The 25,877-nt window shown below is 38.9% G+C and overlaps 1 protein-coding gene and 2 long non-coding RNA genes across 3 annotated transcripts; 2 read left to right on the forward strand and 1 right to left on the reverse strand.

The window, feature by feature from the left end:
* Nucleotides 1-890: 890 nt before the first annotated feature.
* LOC131998419 (uncharacterized) lies at nt 891-2,309 on the reverse strand. Its single transcript, XR_009398685.1, has 2 exons — nt 1,812-2,309; nt 891-1,738 (listed from the first exon to the last, which is right to left on the reverse strand). It is a non-coding gene; the product is annotated as an uncharacterized LOC131998419 (long non-coding RNA).
* A 41-nt stretch (nt 2,310-2,350) lies between these two features.
* LOC131998418 (uncharacterized) lies at nt 2,351-12,598 on the forward strand. The gene is made up of 6 exons (XR_009398684.1): nt 2,351-2,436; nt 2,502-2,831; nt 2,898-3,147; nt 3,236-3,414; nt 4,052-4,270; nt 12,189-12,598. It is a non-coding gene; the product is annotated as an uncharacterized LOC131998418 (long non-coding RNA).
* Nucleotides 12,599-15,702: 3,104 nt separating this feature from the next.
* LOC131998420 (protein flightless-1-like) lies at nt 15,703-23,380 on the forward strand (the record flags this gene model as incomplete). Its single annotated transcript, XM_059370708.1, has 4 exons — nt 15,703-15,806; nt 20,110-21,817; nt 21,888-22,229; nt 22,291-23,380. Coding segments are annotated over exons 1-4 (3,203 nt in total), but the record flags the coding sequence as incomplete, so codon positions are not given.
* Between the last annotated feature and the right edge of the window lie 2,497 nt (nt 23,381-25,877).

Consider the following 25,877-nt stretch of genomic DNA (forward strand, 5'->3'; position numbering starts at 1 on the left):
GCCGACACACGTACACACACGAGCGAAAATTTCTTTGGCTATGTGAAAAACAATTGCTGCTTTTTATTTAGCGAATTCGCTAGCTTAAGGCTGGTACTACGTTTTGTTTTTTTTGGGAACACTTTCCCTAAGGGTTGCTTTTCTATTTTGCTTTCGGAAAAGTCGCGGAAATCTTTAATTGTTCCGCGAGCGGAATTTTACAGTTAAGTTTTATTTTTATTTTCATACCAAAGACGATTTTTATCAGCACTTATGGTTTTATTATTTTTTTTTTTTCGCAAGTAAATAAAATAGCACAAAGAAAAAACGAACCATTAAAACCAATAAAACATCCGCAAATGCTTAATTTTTTCCACCACGAGTAAGTACATGTGCGCACGATCATTAACACTAACAAAGACTTATATACAATTAGAAATTTGGCAAACGCATTTTTTTACGCAAGAAAACGACTTCTTGCGCATCTACTGTGGTAGTGCTCTTTTTGGGTGTCGTGAATTCTTAATTTTCCCTAGATAAAAAAAAACAAGTTAAGGCTGGTACTACGTTTTTGTTATGGAACCGCCTAATGCGGCGCTATGGTGGGGTTCCGACTCGCTCAGTCTGGGCATATCTATCCAGGGGGTTCTCAACCCTGCCACCATCAGCCCTAGGGGTCGAACAATAAATCGTACTGAATTGAAAGAATACACGAACACACAGAAAAATGACAACACACCACACGGCCATGACTCGGGAACTTGGTGTTCTCTGTTCCCACACTTTGCCCGCCCAACCTTGACCCTTTTGTCCTAAAACAACATATCTCAAAGGGCCCCGTATCCACGAACACTCACCTCATTTGTAACCTACAACCTCATATTCCTCTCTCACAGAAAAACACTTAGCAATTCATATTATACTAAACAATCAAACATAAAATATTTATTTTTATTGTTAATGGACTTAATCCTAAACGTTAAACATATTTAAAGAAGACGCTTACGGAAATCTTAACACCTGCTGTTATTCTTACCGTGAGACACTAATTTCGACTACCAATCACATACGAAAAGGGGGGTTTGCTTTAATTGCCAAATCTGACTAATTTGCTGATATTTACTCCTTCCTAAACGAGCTCGGTTAGTTGGTTTTAATGGACCTCATCATTTAGTCCATACATGAAATCTAAACCACTATCATTCTTCCCTTCGTATACTTTGATAACCTTACCTCACTCACTCAATTCCTGGCGTTAAAAAATCCTCACAATAAAATAGAAAAATTAACTTGGACTTACAACTAGCACATTAACTACAAGCAATCACAACTTAAGATAACGACATAAATAATTTAGGTAATTTTTTTTTTTGTCTTTAGATTAAAAATCGCACTTCATCTAATATTTTATGCATTACTTTATGGTAGATATGTATTTAATAATTATTTTACCTTATAGCCATATACTTATAGGTTATTTAATTTCGTCTCATTTTAGGTAATAAAAATCGCCGTTTCATCACCACATATTAGAATGCTCCCTTGGCACTTCGGTTTCTACCACGATACGGCTGGTTTCACCACAGTATTAGCAATTTCGGACTGTATTTTGGCATCAACAATTCATGGCATTAAACTTAGCAATTTTGGCATCAAAGGTTATGGCATAAAACGTTAACCGACTTCCCCCCAGGCCAATACTTGGAGGAGCCAGTATTTTCTTCGACTTGGTTGTGGTTAGCTTTGAACTTGGCGATATCTTTAAGGAACAACAAAGAGAAAAAACATTCACACACATGCCTAACATTTAAGCGTTAGTTATAATAACTTACATTGTTTTGCACGCACAAAATACATATGTATAAGCAACACACAATCAATAAAATAAACGTTCTGTTTACAATTTAACTATATTTAAACTTTCCACTTTTTCCGTACGGCAATGAACACTGTTTTTGTCTGGTGGGTATTAAAGAAAACGGTTTCTTGACGAAATCTCAAAGGTTATTAAAATAGTCATCTTCCGCCGTTATGCCTTTTATAGGGCCGCTACTCGTGCGCATCCCCCAACATTCATTCGCTCTCATTCCGCCTCTCACCCGCAGCATTCTCTCCTTCAGCGTTGTACTACCCTAGGAAAAATCACGCTACGTGTCCGCACTAACTTGACCGAGACCAAGTTGGTAACACTGACTATAACTACATGTGAGCCGGCCTTTCAATGTATCCGGTTTGCTCACTTTTCATTTGCCGGCAGCCACACACAACACCTAATTAAAAAGGCTGCTGGTTTCCAACAGTCATTTAAAAAAACCAAGTCCCATGCAACAAAACTTCGACATTTTCGAGGCTTTCGACGAAAATGCCGATGTGCAGGGCTGACTGGTTCCCCTCAACGAGGATAAATCCTGGTCAGCCCGTGGAGGGAAAGAAGACACCTTGGTGTACGGCACACAAGTAAGTACCTGTAAAACTCCTGGCGTAAAAACCAACATAATACGTATTCCCCTTCTGCCTTCCAGATAAATACATGATTTTTTTCATTGTGGAAAATATAATTTTTGGCGTTTGTATGGTTGTGCGTACGCACAGAAAAAATCGTAGCGTGGCTTGATACATACGTACACCTCTATATATATGTGTGTGTAAATGTACGTACAGGCACCATTCACCACCATTCATCAATGCCGTTGCCGTCCCATATCATCGACCGATGCATATGCCGTTATCCCACGCAAAAAAAAATGTACACACACTTGCATGAAGTGTTTCGTTCCCCTTTTCACACCGATGGGAACATTGAAAACATGAACATGGCCGTGAGGCAATTCAATTGAAAAGAAAGTGAACTCGTGAGTATTCCCAATCGTCCGTGACAATACCAATTCCAATATGTAACAGCGTTTCTGTCTGTCTAGGAGTTTAAAAAAAAAATGGAATAGTTTTTGCCGTACGGAGACAGCCTAATTCTTCTTCAATGCACAACCACACGCAACCTCCAATCGATGCCCCAGACTAATGAACAATTTCTGGCAAGGAAATTCCGTCTGGCCAGGTAGTGTTAGAGACATTTAGCAGTGGAATATGCAGCGTTTAGCAGAATAAAAACAACAATCTACCTGTGGCCTTACGCCATTAATTGGACAGCAAAACATTCGCTGGACATAAGTGAGTTATTTCACAGACTATTTACCTAGTTCGTATAGCGTATTGACTCATTCGCATTGTCTAATTTCTTGTATTCATTTGCCATTAGGTACTTGGTTTTAGCATCGTTGAAGTGGTGTGACCTAACTTGATGATTATTACATCCACCCTGTTCATAGACAACGTCTGACAGGTAGCATCAGCTCGAGATGGATTGTGGACAACAAAATTTCCTCTCAACACCTGATCGTAAACAGTTGCAGCTCAATGTGCCATCCAAAACCCATGGTTAGTATTGCTGTGTGTCTCCATCATATTGAAGTGTGTGCATTTATAAATGAAAACAAACATGAGTGTCGTGTATTCCCTTTTCGCTCCCAAGGGAGGTAAATAAATTCCAATTGGAAATATTCGTGTTAATAATTGTGCATGTCATCGTCAATGTCCACAATAGGCTGCAGTAAACATATCACGAAGTGATCAAACTATTGGTCTGTGTGCGTTAAACTATTTTCCATGGCATATGAAAAAGTGTTCTGATAGAATATTAAAAGTTTACAAAATGTGAATTATGGATTATTATAAGTCAGATATTGTCATTAAAAGGGATCATACTGCCATTAAAAAAAAATACGAATCAATAAAAAAAAGGTTAATGTATTATTATGACAGTGGGCCTAATGCATAAATCAGCTGCATTTATATATGCATATTTTGGTGGGATATAACCAAAAAAAAAAACACCACCCTACTTGTGTTTGCATTCGTCACAAAAATAATATAAGCTGAATGAATACTTGTAAGGCGTCATGGATGTTCTTTTTCTTTCTCCTTTTTTAATGTGCTGACGTTTTACGAAAAATTAAAGTTCAGTGAAATATTTCTGTCTTTGTATTGATACCTACATCTTTATTTCTTTTTCTAGATTTTGTGACAATTTATGAAGGAGTGAAATAAATGGAAACAAAGACAACCCGCTACACAGGCCGTCGCACAATCACACAATTATGGACATCAATTTTTACTGGATTGAAGGCATGTGGTCAATATATCCCCACACTTTCTACCTGGCATTGTAGTGAACTGGATTTATGTACGCCGAAAAGTTACGAGGCATCATAAAAAAAAGGACAACAGTGCTGGGGTGAGTTCTCCATTTATTTTCTTTTGTAATTTTGGCATGGATAGAAACAGAAATATTTGTCAGGCAAACAAAGAACCAGTGTAAACGTGAAAACAACCTGACAAACTACCTACGACAAATAAAAGTGTATAGGGATTTGTTTTGAAGTGAGTGCTAAGTAAAAAAAAAAGAAATGCAAGACATGTTTGGCAAACAGTCTATAAAGCAAAAAGCCTTGTGGATTCTCCAGAATGGATTTCATATTAACTTTTAAAAAACACGTTTGATACTGCGGAATGTAGTATGAATTTTTTTGTGTTCCGCTTCTATTGATAAACTCTTCGTAATTATTTAGTTAAATATTAATGTTCTTTTGATAAAATCTTCACAATAATTTAGTTAAATTTTAATGTTCTTTGGAACCATCTCTTTCATTGGAATTTTACCTGTTTCAAAACAACGCGTGATCTTAGTGCCTGTGAATTTACTTGGATTTAACTGCAGTTCTATTTGATTGAAGTTCTGGGATATTTTAGATTGTATTGCAACTGTCAAAGACCTGACCATGTAAACCTGGTATCGTATCATAGGGTAGATATCTCTTAATCATGATTCTTACTTATTCACACCTCCTCCTAGGGCCATTCGGCGTAGAGATTCGCTTGGAAATCAGTTAATAAACCAGATTAAAATCATGGCAAGTAATTTCATTAAATGCAGTATGCATTTAATGGATTCCTGGAGGTCATCACGTTTCGTTCTGTTTCCGGTTCGGTCTATTGCCCATTTAGGGTCCAACGTGGGGAACTCCCACACCCTGTTGTCTCATAAGCCGGGCAATTATGCAAATTCCTAAGTCTAATCGGGCATAGTTAAGATAAAATCGGCCAATAAATAATCTCCAATAATAAAAAGAAAATTAATGCAAAAAGGCAAAAAAAAAAAAAAAAAAAAAAAATGGACGTTCACAAACATTCATTTATATTTTTTTTTTTTTGTATCTATATTGCACAGGTACTATCTCTATATCACAGAACTATTGTTGCCGTCTCACCACTCGAGTAATCACAGAAATTACCTAGTCTATTAAAGTATAAAATATAAAAACTGTCAATAATTTCTAATAATAATCAAAATAAAAATGCAAAAGGGCAAAAAAAAATGGACGTTCACCAACATTCATTTTTTCTTAACCTATATTGCACTTATGTTATTATATTACAAAAATATTGCACCTTTTTATACTTTAATATCTTTAACATGGAAATTTCCCAGTGGTTTACCTTGGAGTGTTTCTAAGCTATACATGTTGCTCCCGATCGGCTTTACCACTCTACACTTTAGAAACTTCTTTCCAAATTTCGCGTTGATATTGTTCTTAAAATCTGACAGCATGTGGTTTCTTCGATAGACCTCCTGTCCAGGTATAAATTTCACCACGCGTGCTCTTTGATTGTATCGTTTGGCACTATTTTCAAATGCTTTGTGCATATTGCTCCTCATTTTCTCTCGCATCAGTTCCAACCTATCGTTTTTATCCAATTGCTGTATCTGATGGTCTGTTATTGATAGCAGTCTTTTGGCCAACTTATAATCTGTGCCACTCGTAAACATATTATACCCAAAGAGGGCGAAGAAGGGGTTGACACCAGTGGACGTATGGACAGAGGTGCGAAGGGCTTGCTCGATATCGGATAAATATAAGTCCCAGTCGCGATGGTCATTCTCCACATAAGTCCTGATAGCAGCCAGTACCGATTGATTAACTCGCTCGGAAGCGTTTGACTGTGGCGAATAGTATGCGGTTGTTAAGTGATTAATTTTATAATCCTTAATCATTTTCTCAAATAATTTTGACTTAAATTGTTTGCCATTATCACTATGGATAATTTCTGGGACGCCAAAAATGTGAAATACCTGATCCTCTAAAAATTTGACTACATTTTGAGCAGTCGCTTCCTTCATAGCGTGTAAAAAAGTAAATTTTGTAAAGTGATCCAATACAATAAAAATGTATGCGTTCCCCTTTTTGGATCGAGGGTACTTCCCAAGGAAATCCACATACAATTTTTGGAAAGGCCTTTCCGTCACCACTTCACTGCCGATGGTAGGGTTCATATGTTGATTTACCGATTTTGTCTCTTTACAGGTACCACAGTTTCCGACATATTGTCTTACCTGTGATACCATTTTGGGCCAGTAATAAAACGTTCGTAAACGGTTTAGAGTTTTATTGAAGCCATCGTGTACTGTGTTATTATAGTTATGTGATTTCTCTATTAAGGCATAAGTGATATCAAGTGGTACCCACAGTTTCCATTCAAATTCTTCTATATCAGAATCAAAATTTTTCTTTCTTATGTAGATTTTATTGTCATCTATTTTTAAATCGGGTAGCACTTCTTTGTTTTGGAGGATCGTTTCCCGAAGTTCTGTATACTCTTCACTATCAAAAGCTGTAGTTTCGAAATCCAATAAATTGTCATCCATGTCTAATTCCTCTATCGTCAAACCGGAGTCGATAGGCATGCGGGATAGGGTATCCGCCACCACGTTCTCTGAACCCTTGCGGTGTTCGATGGAAAAATCGTAGGCCTGCAGCTGTAAGGACCATCTTGCGAGACGACCACTAAGATCCTTCAGTGACATCAGCCACTTTAGGCTTGCGTGGTCGGATATTATAGTGAACTTCATGAGTTCCACATAGGGTCGAAACTTTTTCACTGCTAACACGGCTGCCAAGCATTCCTTCTCTGTGACTGAATAATTTCTTTGACATGGATTCAGCTTTTGCGAATAAAAAGCGATAGGATTTTCTCCTCCGTCTTCGTCTTTCTGAAATAGAACGGCTCCGACACCATAATCCGACGCATCGCATTGGATAAAAAATTCTCGGCGGAAGTCTGGGTGTCGGAGGACTGGTGCTGATGTCAATGCATGCTTAAGAGTTTGGAATGATTCCTTTGCTTCTGAAGATATTGAAAACTTTTGGCCTTTCCTTAGGGTGTCGGTTAGAGCAGCTGATATAGTGGCAAAATCCTTGATAAATCGCCTGTACCAACCGGCAGTGCCGATGAAACTCCGAACCTCTCTAGGAGATTTTGGTACAGGGATTTTCAGGATGGCGTTAACTTTTTCGGGGTCAGTTTTCAGACTACCATTCCCGATTATAAAACCGAGGTATCGCAATTCCTTGAAGCAGAACAGAGACTTTTTTAACCCAATCGTCAGATTGGCTTTCTGAAGACAATCGGCTACTTCCTTCAGCAACTTCAAATGGTGGTCGAAATCATTGGCTATTATCAGGAGGTCGTCCAAGTATATAAACACGTTCGATTTGAGCCTACCTGGTATTACTTTGTCCATCAGCCTACAGAGACGCTGAGCCGCATTACATAAGCCGAAAGGCATTACTCGGAATTGGTAAAGCGGTCGACCTGGAACCGTAAAGGCAGTGTATGGCCTTGCCTCTTCTTCTAACTCAATCTGCCAAAAGGCGTATTTCAGGTCGACGCTGCTTATGTAATGCGTCTCATCTATTCTGCTAAGTATTCCATCAATGTTCTGAAGCGGGTAGGCGTCTTTAATGGTTAAGGCGTTCAGCTTTCTGGCATCTAAACAAAATCTGTTTTTGCCGGGCTTACGGACAACTGTCGTGCGGTTGCTCCATGCCGAATCACTTTCTTCTATTACATTTAGGGCGAGCATATTATCAATCTCATTGTACACGATTTCTTGGACCGCAGGTGACAGCGGATAGTGTTTATCCTTCACCGGGTTAGCACCTTCTATCAATCTTATGGCGTGCTTTTCCAATTTCGTACAACCAAGACCTCTCTCTTCGAAAGTGGGGAAGCTTTTTATGACTTCGTCTAATTTCCTCTGTTGAGCCTCTGTCAGTATGTGCATATTCGTATTCTGATTGGTGGAGTCACCATGTATTTTCCTTTGTAAATTCACATCGAGCTGTTCCATGGGAAAGATTTGTGGCGCAATCCCAAACAGTCTCCAAAAATCAGTTCCCAGGTATAAGTCCTGCTCTAAATCTGGACATAGATACAAAGTCATTTCGTGAATTTTCTTATCGTATTCCACATCGACTTTTATCCTCCCTAGTAATCTATGTGTCTGTCCAGAAGCAGTGCTGACATTGGAAATATATGGACTGATTTCCAGCTCCAATTCTTCCACGAACTCTCTACAATGCCGTCCCAATAGGCTGACTGTTGCCCCGGAATCTAAAAGGCCCCTAATTTGTTTCCCTCCGATATTCACGGTAGCATATGGTCGTGGATCTTTCACATTTCGAAATCTTATTATAGCTTCTGACACAGTTCTCTTTAATATCTTATGTTGTTGCTGTCTTTCTCTTAACTTCAATATCTTTAACTTATTCCTAATTTGCCTGTTCGGACTTTTGATAGATTTCCGATCTACATATAAACATTCCTTTCCATCACTGTTCTTTTCGTCGAAAATTCTAGCTTTTGTTCTATTAAAATTCTCCTCTCTAATAGCTAGCGGTAAATAATGACGAATTTTAGAAAAATCATTCTCACTCTTGTTGGCCCTTTCTATTTCGGCTGGGGATTCGGAAGGGCGGGATGTTCGGAGGAACAATGGTTCCCCGCTGCAACCATGTTCTTTCTCCCGTTTCCCGTCCTACACTCAACACATTTAGGAGTAATGGTGTTCTGTCTACCACATTTAAAACAAAACCGATTTCTCTGGCTCGCAGTACATTCCCTAAACACATGACCAGGCTTTTGACAATTCCAACACGCTATTTGGGTACTTATTGCTGATAGATCAACTATTTCATCGGACTCCTCAAAAACTGGAATAGTATTCAGTTCCTCCTCTTCTTGAATAGCATTTACTCTGACCGGTCTATTAAAGGTTGGAGGTGGCATTGGAGCTTGGTCTCGGCGGAAAAATGTTCTTTCGATTTCTAGGCATTCAATCCTGAGTTGTTCTAGAGATGCCACTGGCATCGAATACACGATACTGGAAAGATTCCTTCGTAAATTCTTTTTGACTAGAGATATCATTTCGATTTCTGACACTGGTCTCTCCAATCGGGACCTCATCACATTTATGTCTTGAAAATAGGTATCAATTGATTCTCCTGGCAACTGTCTGCGTTCCAGCAAGTCTCTCATCTCTTCAAAACACGTGCGTCTCATTCTAAATCTCTCTAATAACCCATATTTTAAAGAATTCCAATCTGAAATATTATTGTTCCTCTGCTGTAGCCAGAACCAGTCATAAGCAGGTCCTGACAGTAAAATATGAAACTCATTTAAAATGTCCTCCCATGCCAAACTATAATGCCTTTGGAAGTATTCTAAACGGTAGATAAAGTCTTCTACTGAAAGGCTGTTGGGTCTACCCGAAAAATTCAATCCAAATCTCTCTACTTTAATTCCATGGTTACCATTGCTCATAATGGAGGGTGTAACGATGTTTCTACGATTCATACTCGCATGATTTCCCAAGTCCGACTGAGAGAACTGAGGTATAGGGTCATTTGTTGGATGTGATTGCGATGTTGGATTTTGTGGGGGATCATTACGTCCGGCCAAAGGTATCCTGGAAACGGCATCAGTGAGTCTATTTATCACTCCATATACCTTTTCTAACTCCTTTGTCACGCTCTCCTGAACCAAAGATTGTAAATTCGACCTAGCATGGTTCAAGCTCTCCTGAACTAAACTTCTTACTAAGCTGTCTACTTCCATTGGGTGGTCTTGAACTGGTGGATTTTGCGGTAGATTTGTCTGGGGAATATTCTGCGGCAACCTTGCAGCGGCACTAGTGCTCGGATTGCCATTGGCTATAGAACCAGACAGATCTGTAATTGTCGGATCAATATTCGCATTAGCGTTTTGCATTTTGGAACAAGTCTTTCTTTTCTGTTTGGGTCTTGGCGATGCAATAGATGATCTACTTAAATCAAAAGCTAATGAACGGTTTCTTTTGCTTCTTCTTTTGCTAGTCGCGTTCTCGCTCATTAGTATTTTATATCAATTTGAACTTTATATATTTAAAAAAAAAAAAATTTTAAAAAAAAACGGTAAAAGGAAAGTGGATGTTTAAATTGCAAAAATACTAAAACTATGCTTAAATGTTAAGCAAGTATAAAAAAGGACATATAAAATACTGGTTAAGGTTAGGTATTCAAAGATAACACAAATAAATATAGGTTAATTAAACACAGAATTAGTGACAAAATTAGTTATAAAACAAAATTAGTTTAACGATACACCATATATAATAAGTACGAGAGGAATTAGGATGTGTTTTCAGCTACTCTTGAGGTGAAGTGTGTGGGTTTATTCTGTATTTTAAACACAAAAAAAAAACATTTCTTATAAAAGTGTCCTATAACTAGGTTGTCATGGCGTGTTGTTTGACTGGATATACACAAGGAAACATTTAATGATCTACGGTTAGCACCACGGCATTTTTCAACAAAAATCTGATAGAAAAAAGATCTCGCGTCAAGAGAAATATTGTACAATACAGCACATGACAGCATCGTCATGTCAGATATTGCACTTTTCCCAAATGCTAAACCTAGTCTATTGTACCTACGCTAAGTAATAATAAAAAAATTACACGGAAACATAAACGACAGGTCATTAACACAATACATTCATTGTTACACTTAACGAACAAGAGCTATTGTATAGACCCTAACACAATGGAACGAAATATCCTAATCTTCTAATTGTCTAAACTAAATATTGCACAAGTTATCACAGTTTTAATTGAAAAAAAGTGGATGCAATATCCGTTAGCCTTTTAAGAAGATGCGACATTACGTTTAAAACTATTTCACCCTATGGTCTATTGCCATGTGCTTTGGTGTTATTGCACATTTTTAAACTATTGTCCTGATCTTATAGTTTTGGCGCTTTGGTTATGCGTCACTGTAGTACAGGTGTCATATTGCACTTAGAATTTAAAGACTATTGGACATATACGGTTTTTTTTTGGTTGGGCGCCATATTGTTATGGAACCGCCTAATGCGGCGCTATGGTGGGGTTCCGACTCGCTCAGTCTGGGCATATCTATCCAGGGGGTTCTCAACCCTGCCACCATCAGCCCTAGGGGTCGAACAATAAATCTTACTGAATTGAAAGAATACACGAACACACAGAAAAATGACAACACACCACACGGCCATGACTCGGGAACTTGGTGTTCTCTGTTCCCACACTTTGCCCGCCCAACCTTGACCCTTTTGTCCTAAAACAACATATCTCAAAGGGCCTCGTATCCACGAACACTCACCTCATTTGTAACCTACAACCTCATATTCCTCTCTCACAGAAAAACACTTAGCAATTCATATTATACTAAACAATCAAACATAAAATATTTATTTTTATTGTTAATGGACTTAATCCTAAACGTTAAACATATTTAAAGAAGACGCTTACGGAAATCTTAACACCTGCTGTTATTCTTACCGTGAGACACTAATTTCGACTACCAATCACATACGAAAAGGGGGGTTTGCTTTAATTGCCAAATCTGACTAATTTGCTGATATTTACTCCTTCCTAAACGAGCTCGGTTAGTTGGTTTTAATGGACCTCATCATTTAGTCCATACATGAAATCTAAACCACTATCATTCTTCCCTTCGTATACTTTGATAACCTTACCTCACTCACTCAATTCCTGGCGTTAAAAAATCCTCACAATAAAATAGAAAAATTAACTTGGACTTACAACTAGCACATTAACTACAAACAATCACAACTTAAGATAACGACATAAATAATTTAGGTAATTTTTTTTTGTCTTTAGATTAAAAATCGCACTTCATCTAATATTTTATGCATTACTTTATGGTAGATATGTATTTAATAATTATTTTACCTTATAGCCATATACTTATAGGTTATTTAATTTCGTCTCATTTTAGGTAATAAAAATCGCCGTTTCATCACCACATATTAGAATGCTCCCTTGGCACTTCGGTTTCTACCACGATACGGCTGGTTTCACCACAGTATTAGCAATTTCGGACTGTATTTTGGCATCAACAATTCATGGCATTAAACTTAGCAATTTTGGCATCAAAGGTTATGGCATAAAACGTTAACCGACTTCCCCCCAGGCCAATACTTGGAGGAGCCAGTATTTTCTTCGACTTGGTTGTGGTTAGCTTTGAACTTGGCGATATCTTTAAGGAACAACAAAGAGAAAAAACATTCACACACATGCCTAACATTTAAGCGTTAGTTATAATAACTTACATTGTTTTGCACGCACAAAATACATATGTATAAGCAACACACAATCAATAAAATAAACGTTCTGTTTACAATTTAACTATATTTAAACTTTCCACTTTTTCCGTACGGCAATGAACACTGTTTTTGTCTGGTGGGTATTGAAGAAAACGGTTTCTTGACGAAATCTCAAAGGTTATTAAAATAGTCATCTTCCGCCGTTATGCCTTTTATAGGGCCGCTACTCGTGCGCATCCCCCAACATTCATTCGCTCTCATTCCGCCTCTCACCCGCAGCATTCTCTCCTTCAGCGTTGTACTACCCTAGGAAAAATCACGCTACGTGTCCGCACTAACTTGACCGAGACCAAGTTGGTAACACTGACTATAACTACATGTGAGCCGGCCTTTCAATGTATCCGGTTTGCTCACTTTTCATTTGCCGGCAGCCACACACAACACCTAATTAAAAAGGCTGCTGGTTTCCAACAGTCATTTAAAAAAAACCAAGTCCCATGCAACATTTTTTTTGGGTGAAAATGTTCCCAAAATCGCTCTTTCAGTGGTTCGACAAGTTTGCCACATTTGATTTTTTTGTTTGGTTTCTTTGACCAAAATGTTGCCATTTGCATATAAACATTAATATTGCACCAACCAATTTATCAGCTGCTTACGTATATGTTTTTCACACAAATGTGAGTTTGTTGACCGTACTCAACTTCATATATGTTGTTGCAATTTTAACCAAAACCCACCCCTTCGATATTAATAAATAATGAAACACAACTATTTAAAAAGAAACGAAGTAGCTTTTATTTGTAAATATTATTAAATTTTGTAGTATTTTTATTGGTATAAGTTAATCAAGCACTACTTTCCAAAAGCCTTTGGCAGCATCTTCCACTTGTATAAAAATAGTGTTGTTGTATTTTCAAGACCAGAAGCAAAACACTAGTTTCATAATCGTTATTTCTTCGTACAGATTAATTGCAATAGCTTGCGATGAAAGAAACATTTTTTATTTATTATAGAAGTATATTTATTTATACACAAATTCTTTCTTATATATGCATCCACAAGTAACAAACTGTTTTCCACCCCGAGTAAGTACATGTGAGCAAGATCACTTACTCTAACAAACACTTAGTTACAATTAGAAGTTTGGCGATCGCGTTTATCATACGTTGTGCTCTTCTTGGGCGTCGTGAAATGTAAATTTTCACTAGATGATAAAACAAGTTGTAGCGAAACTAACACTTTTCATCAATATTTTCCGCATATTTTTTATATGGGGTTTCACCGCGAAAACTGAATATAGTACCAAACTTTACATGTAGTTCCATTGTAAAATCTGTTCTTTCTACCCATATTCAGCGTTACGGTTTGTGATCCTAAAGGGTCATTGTGACTCTTTTTTAAAACCTTGACCCTTTTTTAATGTTTGCTCTACTTCTTCATTGTTTACACTTTTCGATCCTTGTAACTACGTTCTGTTACCTATTACGTCTCTCCGTCAATTGCACCAACACGTTCGTATTAGATTCAATCCAAAATGTATCGATACCAGCTGATTGAAAAACAGATATCGTTCATTCGACGTATGAATCGTGGCTTAATTACCAGGTAGCGTACTGTTAACAGCTGAGTAACATTTTTCTAGCGAAGTGCACCATCTGTCAGCGAGTTTTGGTTGTGTGTGTATTTTTGTTTATGAACCGTAGCGCACACAAACAACCAATAATGATTAATTAGTTTAAATAGCAACTTTAACCATCTAAAGGGTGGTACTACGTTCTTTTAAGTGAGAAATTTTCATAAATCCGTTTTTTCACTTATTAAAACAGAGATGCCGTATTGGAAACTTTAGTGAATTTGGCGATTAAAACCGATTTTTTCGTAAAAATACAACTGGCAGTATTGGTAACTGTCAAATAACCATATGTTTCATTAATTAATACAAAATAAATAAATCTACTTAGCAATAATGAAAGGCAATAGCTGAAATGGTATGTACATATTTACAAAACATAATTCTCACATAAGATTTGATGGTTTTCATATTAAGATGCCAGTTGCTGTATTACAATATTCGTAGCGAAGCTTTGCTATAGCCACAAAAGCCATAGCTGAAGTCGAAAATCCGAAGCAAGGAGAGAGTATCGTACACATTACCAACGGTAAGTGGGGTTTCAATTATTACTTTCCAAATTTTAATTTAAATATTTTGTGCATGAGTCCGTTGTTTACATTATCTTTGTTGTTATCTTCTTTTTCGCATATTTTCTGCTCATACACGCACACATACGTACACACGCACACAAATTTCTTTGTGTGTGTTGGCAAAACGTCGATCTGCTTGATGACAAGATGGTGGATTGCACCATATGATTTGTGGTGGTTGTACAAATGAGACCACTTTCAATTGTTTCGCCATGGGCAGCACTGTTGGGGTCATTGGGTTTGCTCTGCAAATAAAAAAAAAACAAGCATACTCTTATGAAATTAGTTTGTAAAACTAAATTAAATTAAAAAATCAATTTTAATTTTATAATACACCTGCAAATGTCCAATGCTGGACTTATAAAATTTTATGTTGCAATGAAGCAAATAATATACGTAGCTTAAAATGCTGATTTTATATTTGTTGGACAAATTATGGATAAAAAGTGTGTGGTTGAAACCACACAACTCAAGCGCACAATTTTGCAAACTTGGCACTCGAAGACCTAAGCGGTTAATAGTTAGTATTGCGGGCTATCGGCTATGGCAATAGAGCCTTTAAGGTCAAAACTCCCTTTGCTCTTAGCTTGTTTCCTCTCGCATCTTCGGGACGAACGATCATCAACTCCACAACCACCATAAAAATAACAAATATTTTAAATTTAACCAAACACATTTTTATCATTTTATTTTTTTTGTAACCAAACACATTTTTATCATCATTACATTTCGTAACAAGCTTAAATGATGAAAATTAAAAAAAAAATTTTTCGGCTGATTGCTTGGCTTAACCTTGTTAAGTGAATACAGATTTTAACAAAATGTAATATTTTATTTCTCACCAGTGGAGAAAATATCTACCGCAGAATTTTTACATTCCACCACTGTAAATTATTACCGATTGGCACAGGCTCAAAATCGCCAAAAGACGATGACTTGACTTTTCAGCCATGAAAAGTCGACTTCGACTTCATCATAATAAAAAGACGAATCGATTAGTCTAAATATTTTATTATAGTGAAAATATGGCTAATACTGGAGTACTGCCTTTTATTCGGGGAGTTGATTTTACAAAGAATGACTTCAGTGTAAGTAAAAGATTGAGGCAATGGTTATCATTTCCACATTGAGTATTTCGTCAATATTTTCAATAGAAACCAACCCATTGCAGTCGAATATTTTTGTAATAAAAACACAGATTGATATGACGTATAAATATTCATGTCAAATCAATTTTTCATCTGATGAACGTAGCAGCAAAGCTCAGCCACTGAGACGCTGGCCTGTTTGTTTACAAACAAAGTGTTTTTTAGACAGGTATCCCGTCACTAAAAATGGGAAAAGATTTGTGAGCAAAATATCCATGCTCAATTTTTTGCGTCCGGATTTTATGCAAAATCGAAATTTTGCCACATTTTTTTTATGAAAAATCGAAACTGTCTTTTTTTTCCAAAAATACTTTATATGTTTACAAAATTACATTTTATTGCAAAATAATAATAGGAAGTTTAATTTCGATTTTGCATAAAAATCCGTACTCTAGCTATCACTAATAATTTGCTGCTAAGCAGATCTACACTTTTTTGTGAAAATCATTAATGAATCATTTTCGTGGAAGACCAATTTTGGTCGCGGAAGAGCTCTTCTTAATATAATTTGTAAAGTTGAACTTACAAGTTGCAACAATGCAAGTTGGATCTAAGGCCTTTGCACACACATATGTATGTATGGGTTGCCCAAAAAGTAATTGCGGATTTTTTAAAAGAAAGTAAATGTATTTGTAATAAAACTTAGAATGAACTTTAATCAAATATACGTTTTTTACACTTTTTTTTCTTAAGTAAGCCAAACGTAACAGCTGATAACTGACAGAAGAAAGAATGCAATTACAGAGTCACAAGCTGTGAAAAGTTGTCAACGCCGACTATATGAAAAATTCGCAATTACTTTTTGGGCAACCCAATATATGATGCGTGTGCGGCAACGATGATTGTTCTTAAACCAAGGGTGTTGCTTCTATTCTGTTCTGCTGGGGCTGGTGATCGGCGTGGCGGCATGGTATATGCCGAGCAATCGATTATGAACAAGGGGAAGCCATCCATGTTGAAGGATTGGCCGCCGTTGCCTTTCCTTTGGATGGAAGGAGTTACGGGGCCATAAGCCTTCATTTCAAAGCCAATGGGCCTGTTGTTGTTGTAGCTCGCAAGCTCTTTCTGGTCCAAAAGACCGATTACCGCAGGATGAAGGTGGCCGTTGGTTATTTAAAGGTGCCAATAACAAACCTTATCATATCTAGCATCATAGGAACTCAGTATTTGTGCAAGAGCCGTGCCACCCGACCTCTCACTAACACTCCGCTCGATATCGCTGATAGTCCGCGACTGCTGTTGCAGCTACTCCGTATGTGGTATTGAACTATCCGCAACCTGTGGACGGTAGCTCGCAAGCTTAGCTTCTTGTGACAGCAATGAACTCCACACAGATCGGACATCAATGTTCTAGCCTGTGTGGTGCTCACGGCTATCCCGTGCCGAACCTATTGAGCAATTACAATGTGCATATAAAGAGTGATTTTTAGCTGTTATCTTTTTGGCAACACTGGGTTAAACTGCTCACGCACTTTTCGTGTTTTGTTTCAATGTGGAACATCTTCAGTTTGGTCTATAATTTAACCATGAATCGTCTTACAAACGAACAACGCTTGCAAATTATTGAATTTTATTATCAAAATGCGTGCTCTGTTAAGTAGGTTCTTCGAGATTCATCTATTGAGCGACGCACATTTTTCGGTCAAATTGGTACGTAAAAAAGCAGAATTGTCGGTTTTGGAGTGAAGATCAGATAGAAGCATGGCAAGAGCTACTAATGCATCCAGATAAAGTCACAGATTGATGCGGTTTATGGGCTGGTGGCATCACTGGACCCTACTTCAAAGATGATGCGAATCGTAACGTAACTGTAAATGGTGAGCGCTATCGTGAGATAATGTCCAACTTTGTTTTTTTTTGCTAAAATGCAAGAGTTTGACTTGCATTACATGTGGTTTCAACAAGACGGTGTCACATGCCACACAACACGCGTAACAACTATTTTGTGTGGCTATGTTAAAGCCCATGGCTATACAGGCAAGCTCGCTTCAATTGACGCTTTGGAAGGCAAAATTAAAGCATTTATTCCTGAGATACCGGTCGAGATGTTGGAAAGAGTATGCCAAAATTGGACTAAGCGTATAAATCATTTGAGGCGCAGTCACTGTCAACATTTGCATGAAATAGTCTTCAAATATTAAATTATATGGACAGTACTATCAATTCAAATGAAGATTTCATGCATTTTTCTGAATTTTATGTGTTTATCATCAAAAACTTTCCTATAGCTCTAAAAAATGCACCCACCTTATTCCAAATTGAACGATCATTTTACATAAACTGCTAATAAATAGTAAATAAAATAATATGTTCAGCTTGCAAACACTATTAAAAAATCAAAAAAAGTAAAACAAAACTTATTGCTTGACAAAAAAACAAATAAAAAACACATGCATTGGAAAAAGTGCAGCTAATAGACAAGGTTGTCGAAAAACAAAAAAAAAAAACACATGCATTGGGAAAAGTACAGCTAATAGACAGTGTTGAAGCCTTCACACCTAATATGGCTGATAACTAATTGTAACCAAATTACGAAATGCATCTCATAGTGGTAGAACACTACATGCAAAATTTCGGCTAAATCGGATAAAAATTGCGGTTGTAAGAGCTCAAGGAGTTAAATTGCGAGGCCGATCTATATGACAGCTATATCAAAATAAAGACTGAGCTTATCCATACTCGGTATGAATGTTTAGGGTTCTAATGCAACTCATTGTGCGTAATTTAAACAAAATCGGCTAATAAATTCACCTTTTATGGGCCTTAAACCTTAAATCGGAGGGCCGGTATAAATGGCAGCTATTTCCAAACCTGGGCCGATATGCGCCGATATGCAAAACTCACTATACAAAATTTCACAGAAATCGGACAATAAAGGCGCGTATTAGGGGACCAAGACCTTAAATCAAGAGATCGGTCTATATAGCAGCTATATCCAAATTTGGACTGATCTGGGCCAAATTAAACAATGATATCGAGGAGCCTAACATAACTTATGTGTGCCAAATTTCAGCGAAATCAGACAGTTAATGCGCCTTTTATGAGAGCCCAAGACCCTAAATCGAGAGATCGGTTTTTATTGCACCTATATCCAAATCTGGACCGATCTCGGCCGTATTAAACAAGGATGTCGAGAGGCCTAACATAACTCACTGTCGCTAAGTGTAATAAAATGATGTAGACAAGTGTAGGCAATAAATTATAAAGTGAAATGTTGAAGCCTAGAATTGTAAGATAATGGTGAACAATGGCTTGGCTTTTCTTATCCCATGCGAGACAGCCAACATCCGAGATGTCTTGCTTTTTAAGCCTGAACCTGTCCCATGATATTTCTTCTAAAGGTATAACCTGTCCCATGGCATTTCTTCTAAAGGTATAAAGGAGCTTTCTAATACCTGTGTACTAGTAAGGGTGTTCTGCATTGATCGAAACATATAGTAGTTATAAGGCCGAAACTTCTCATTTTACTTTTTACCAAACAATTTTCGACCGGTCTTGCAAACATGTGGCCGAGCTTGCCATGGTGAAAAATTGTGGCCTGGTGTCTGGTAGTCTTTCGTTGATTGCTGTCTGCGGTGCAAGTGTCGCCTGTGATCGTCTTAACCGATTTCCACAGTTCAAAATACAAAACAGACTTCTGATTTTACTCAATATAGACCATCACATTGGCGTCTAGTATATTCGGCTCCCCAAAGATTTATTTATCAAGTCCTAATCTTTTCATATTTTCATCTGACAAGGCTTCTCCTTGTCTTTTGTGTCGTCACTTTGTAATAGCGCAAACCATCCTTCACAAGATTTTGAAAAAAATTATGTTTACCCTTTGGCCTATATCGAGTACTGATTTATAATGACCGATGTTTACCCTTCAATATTATAAATTTGTTGCTATTGACACAAACCCAATGTGTTAGCTACGCCATGTTGTCCAAATGGACAGTACTCATTAATTTTATTATTAATTTTTGTTTTTGTTGTTGTAGCAGTGTGTTGTACACTGAGGCTGCAGCCCTTGCCGATGAAAGATTTCCATCGAGCCAATCTGGTACGTGCAACCGGCTGCCATAGGATTGATTATTCATTTCTGTTGTTGGGTTGTTCATACAATTTACATCCACTTATTTGCGTACAGTGCTCTATATTGTGATTTATAGGATTTTTGGCTTGTACTTATTATTATTTTAAAGTTATCAAACAATCAAGAAAATGTGTTTCATTTTGAGTAATCGTACATTTCTTTTAGGATAATAATTTTCCATCTGCGGTGAAATTGATGACGCGGGTGCAATGGCTGAATTTGGATGCAACGCAATTGAAATATATTCCCGAGGAGATGGGAAATTTGCTTAAGCTGGAGCACCTGAGCCTTAAGAATAACCAGCTGGAGAAACTCTTTGGTGAACTGACGGAATTGACATGCCTTCGATCTCTGAACTTGAGAAGAAATTGTATAAAAAGTAGCGGGGTGCCCCCTGAGTTATTTCACCTCGAAGAGTTGACCACATTAGATTTGTCGCACAACAAATTGAAGGAAGTTCCAGAAGGCTTGGAGAAAGCGAAAAGCCTTCTGGTATTGAATTTGAGCCACAATAATATTGAAGCCATTCCGACGGCATTGTTTATACACCTCACAGATCTACTATTTTTGGACTTGTCGCACAACAAATTAGAAACATTACCTCCACAAACTAGAAGGCTTGCAAATTTGCAAACATTGATTTTGGCCGATAACCCTTTGGAGCTATTTCAATTAAGGCAACTTCCATCACTCCAAAATCTCGAGGTGCTTAATATGCGAAATACACAACGCACACTTTTAAATTTTCCTACAACACTGGACACATTATCCAACTTGTCGGAGCTTGATTTGTCGCAAAATAACCTTTCCAAAATTCCAGAATGTGTTTACAATTTGCCCAATTTGAAAAGACTGAATTTGAGCGAGAACACTATTACAGAACTCAGCTCCAGTGTCGAGAATTGGCAGCGATTGGAAGTGCTTAACTTATCGCGCAATGAGTTGACAAGTCTGCCTGCTTCGTTATGCAAGCTGGCTCAATTGCGTCGATTGTATCTCAATGACAATCGCCTGGATTTTGAGGGAATCCCATCAGGAATAGGAAAGCTTTGCAGTTTGGAGATATTCTCTGCTTCCAACAATTTGCTGGAAATGGTGCCCGAAGGACTTTGCCGATGTGGATCCTTGAAACGATTAAATCTATCGTCGAATCGTCTAATTACGTTACCCGATGCCATACATCTCTTGGATGGTCTGGACCAGCTAGATTTGCGTAATAATCCCGATTTGATAATGCCCCCAAAGCCGACAGAAGCTACTAAAGGTTCGGGTGTGGAATTTTACAATATAGATTTCTCTCTGCAGACCCAACTGCGCTTAGCAGGTGCGGCAGTCCCACCATCAGTTCCTGTGACTTCCACTCCAAAAGATTCTACAGCTCGTAAAATTCGGCTACGTCGTGGTCCCCGCAACGACTCAGCTCAAGATTCCGCAAAAATACTTAAGGGAATGAAAGACGTAGCAAAGGATAAGGACGAAGCAGAGGCAAATCAATCTTGGTGCAACGACTCTGATGAAACGCGCCCCGAATCCTTAAAGCCTAAACGATGGGATGAGTCGCTGGAAAAACCACAATTGGATTATTCAAAATTTTTTGAAAAAGAGGATGGACAGTGCCCCGGTTTAACAATTTGGGAAATTGAAAATTTTCTTCCCAATAAAATTGAAGAAGTTGCTCACGGAAAATTTTACGAAGGTGATTGCTACATCGTTCTTAAATCAAGCTACGATGACCTGGGACAATTGAATTGGGAAATTTACTTCTGGATTGGTAATGAAGCAACGCTCGATAAAAGGGCGTGTGCAGCTATTCATGCAGTTAATCTAAGAAACTTTTTGGGAGCCCGCTGCCGAACCATCCGCGAGGAACAAAGTATGTACACACACACACACACACATTTGTTAGGTTACACGGTTTAAAAAACTAAATACTTATTTTTTAGATGACGAGTCTGAAGAGTTTCTGGCACTTTTCGACACAGAGGTTACATATATTGAGGGTGGTCGAACCGCCACTGGCTTTTACACTGTCGAAGATATGTTGTATACCATACGTTTGTATCGTGTACACGGTTCTGGTGCTTCGGTTCATATGGAACCAGTTGCTGTGAGCTTCGCTTCTCTTGATCCCAGATATTCCTTTATGCTAGACTGTGGCATCAAAATGTACATTTGGTTGGGAAGGTGTTCCAAAAACACACTTAACTCGAAGACACGCTTAATGGCAGAAAAAATCAATAAAACTGAACGAAAGAACAAATGTGAAATAATTGTGGAAATGCAAGGTAATGATTTTTTAGTTTCAACATCAATAAGAAGAACATTTATAAAGCATTATTTATCTAGGAAATGAAAGTGAAGAATTTTGGCGTTATCTTAATGCTGACCCCGAAGAAGCGTCCCAACAGAAAATACCGCAACACGTTGAAGAGAATTTTGTGCCATCGATTCCTCGCCTTTACCAAGTTCAGTTGGGTATGGGCTATTTGGAATTGCCTCAAGTAGAAATACCAGATCACAAATTAGTCAGTTCTTTGCTGGTCAGTAAAAACGTGTACATTCTAGACTGCTTCACCGATTTGTTCGTATGGTTTGGGAAAAAATCCACGCGTTTGGTTAGAGCAGCTGCTATAAAACTATCCCGAGAGTTATTTAATATGATTTCGAGGCCTGTATACGCCCTCGTTACGCGTTTGCAAGAAGGGGCAGAAACACAAATGTTCAAATCGAAATTCATTGGTTGGGACGAGGTAATGGCCGTTGATTTTACACGAACTGCAAATTCTGTAGCAAAGACAGGAGCGGATTTAACAAAGTGGGCAAAACAGCAGGAGACGCGTGCAGATCTGGCTGCACTGTTCATGCCTCGCCAAAATCCGATGCCACTGAAAGAAGCAGAACAGTTGGAGGAAGATTGGAATTATGACCTCGAAGCTATGGAAGCTTTTGTTTTGGAAGGCAAAAAGTTTGTACGGCTACCCGAGGAAGAACTGGGTCATTTCCATACAGCAGAATGTTACGTATTTCTCTGTCGCTATTGCATACCAGCAGATGATGATGAAGAGGGTGCTGAACCGGATGATAGCAAACCGCCGCCCGACGATGAAATACAATGCATTGTATACTTCTGGCAAGGTCGCAATGCAGGAAACATGGGATGGCTTACATTCACATTCACTTTACAAAAAAAATTCAAAACAATGTTTGGCGAAGAACTTGAAGTGGTGCGAATACATCAACAGCAAGAGAATCTAAAATTTTTGGCACACTTCAAACGTAAATTCATAATTCATACAGGAAAGCGCAAGGACAAAATAAGGAGTCCCGAAACCAAGCATATCGTTGAGTTTTTCCATTTACGTTCCAATGGCGGAGCACTCACAACTCGTCTTATACAAATTCAACCAGATGCGATACACTTAAATTCTGCATTTTGGTAGGTATAATCTTTTAATTACAAATATTTCAATATTTAATTCGATTTAAAAACATTCGAGTAAAAACAATGGCCAGAGTAAAAACAATGGCCGCTTCCATGATCGGTCGGTGGAGTGGGTAAATTTCCGATCTTGCTCTGGCCTCACTTCACTAGCCAGAAGTGGGTCACAAGCGTCGGCGTCGTCGCCTTCTGTGTCCACGTCGTCAGACTATGTGACCCCCGACCTCTCCCGTGCGACAATATACGCAACGGCAGCATCCCAGCCCCAATATTGCCATGCCAATGTCGGGGAGTGTATCATTTTTGCAACCAAACTAAAACGGCCTCCGTTTCAAGATCGATGAGATTGTGAACTTTATGACAAAGCAGACCAACACCTGCAGCTTGCACAGTGGTCACGGATACAAGGTGAGGAGGTGGGGGATTGGCCTTCGTAATACACAATTCCGTGCAATATAGACCCGTCTCGCCTGCGCCTGGGGCTTGCGACTCCTACATGGGGATAACAGTCAAGTCCGGTACTGCCAAGATAGAGCTAAACAACGTGCACATAGCGCCGGTTGGTAGCTGTGTCCCAATTAATGGCCAAGCTTACAACCCCGACATAAGCGGGTTACTATTTGGCCATAGTCGTCTGGTCCTAGGGGACTGTAATGCGCATCACATTTCATGGCATTCTCCCCTTGGTAACGACCAGCAGATTGAAGGCTCCGCGTTTTGCACGATGAATGAGGATGACCCCACTAGGATTACGAGGAGGTGCAGCAGCTCGCCAGACATTTTCATTGCATCCCCGATCTCCTGAGTGACGTATCCTGACAAGCCGTCATCTCTTTGGGGTCAGACAACCTCCCCATAATTCTCACCATCGATCGACCAACCGACTTCATAACCTCTGAACGCCGGACCTTAATCAATCAGAATAAGGCCGATTGGGCTGGCTTCAGAGAGTATACAAATCGCCGCTTCAGTGAACTGAAGCGTACATCCCCAAGTACATCCCAATTTCCCTATGATGTGCTTGTGGCGGAGAGGAAATTCCGAGACATCATTAACGCAGCAGCCGCTCGCTTTTTACCAGCCGGTCGAATACCCCAAGTACATCCCAATTTCCCGGCTCAGGAAGTGGTACTCGCAGACGAGCGTGATGGTATTCGTTGTATGGACCCAGAATCAGTGAGCTTAATTTGGAAATAAACAGGGTAGTCCACGAACATAAGCGGAATTTGTGGCTGGAATACTTGGAGCAATGTAACTTAGGCACCGGTTTAGGCAAGCTGTGGTCTACTTTTAAGTCATTCTCGAACCCCGGTAGACGGGATGATAGGACCTCAGTCACTATTGGCGAAGTAACCGTGACTGATCCGAAGAGATGCTCCAGGTTGTTCAACCGTCAATTTATTGTGCATCCCGAGAGTGACAGGACAAGGAGCTGAGCAATTCGCCGTGTCCGTGGTCTCCGAGCCGATGGACAGCCATCACAATTTACCGTGGGCGAAGTTACGAATGTCATCCGTGGCGCCAAATCATCCAAGGCGATGGGTCCCGACGGAATCTCTAATGTTGAAGAATCTGGATTTACCTGGAGTTGAGTACCTTACTTCTGTTCTCAACCTGTCGTTGAACAATCTTATCGTTCCCGATGTCTGGAAAATGGGCGGATTGATCCCGCTACTGAAGCCTGGAGAGGACCCGAGTTTGGAGGAGTCGTACAGACCGAACTCCCTTCTCTCACCAGTAGCAAAGGCGTTTGAGGCATTACTCCGCCCAAGCTGCAAGAAATCTGAAGATATCTGCCACCAAATCTTCAGCCACATTGTTGACTACAAATACGCGTGAGGTGAATTCTGGGCTGACTGCGATGGTTGATGGAAAAATTATTCCGACCATCAAGTGTCCCAAAGTATTTGCCGTCATATTTGACAGCTCTTACACATTCTCCCCATATGACACAGCAATTTGCGATAAAGTCAACAGTAGAAACAAGGTCCTCAAATCACTTGCCGGCAGCACTTGGGGTGCAGACAAAGAAACCTTGTTGACCACGTACAAAGCAATTGACCGGTCTGTGGTAAGTTATGCAGCGCCACTGTGGTCTCGTCAGCTTTGTGACACGCAGTGGAATAGTATTCAGATCTGTCAGAAGGCCGCCCTCCGAACTGCCCTCATATTAAATGTTTTATACGTATCACACAATGTGTACAACTTTCAGAGTTGCTACATTTGAAAATGGATATGAGAATACATATCGTCTAACACCAGTTTAAGTTTTTGTTGTTTTAGCAGTGTGTTGTGTCTCATCCATTCGTCTGCTGGGTTCTGTTAAGTATCCGGACATAGGAACTCTGCGCCCAGAAGAATGTGGTTTTAAGACGAATGGGATAGGGTAGTAAAACAGGTGGGACATACATCTTACACGCTGACATCAATCCTAGCTCTGGAGGAGTTGGGGCGGCTGCATCTGCCGGAACACAATGGAGCCAGAACTAATTTG

This window comes from Stomoxys calcitrans, unplaced genomic scaffold (assembly GCF_963082655.1).
Source record: "Stomoxys calcitrans unplaced genomic scaffold, idStoCalc2.1 SCAFFOLD_178, whole genome shotgun sequence".
Taxonomy (NCBI): domain Eukaryota; kingdom Metazoa; phylum Arthropoda; class Insecta; order Diptera; family Muscidae; genus Stomoxys; species Stomoxys calcitrans.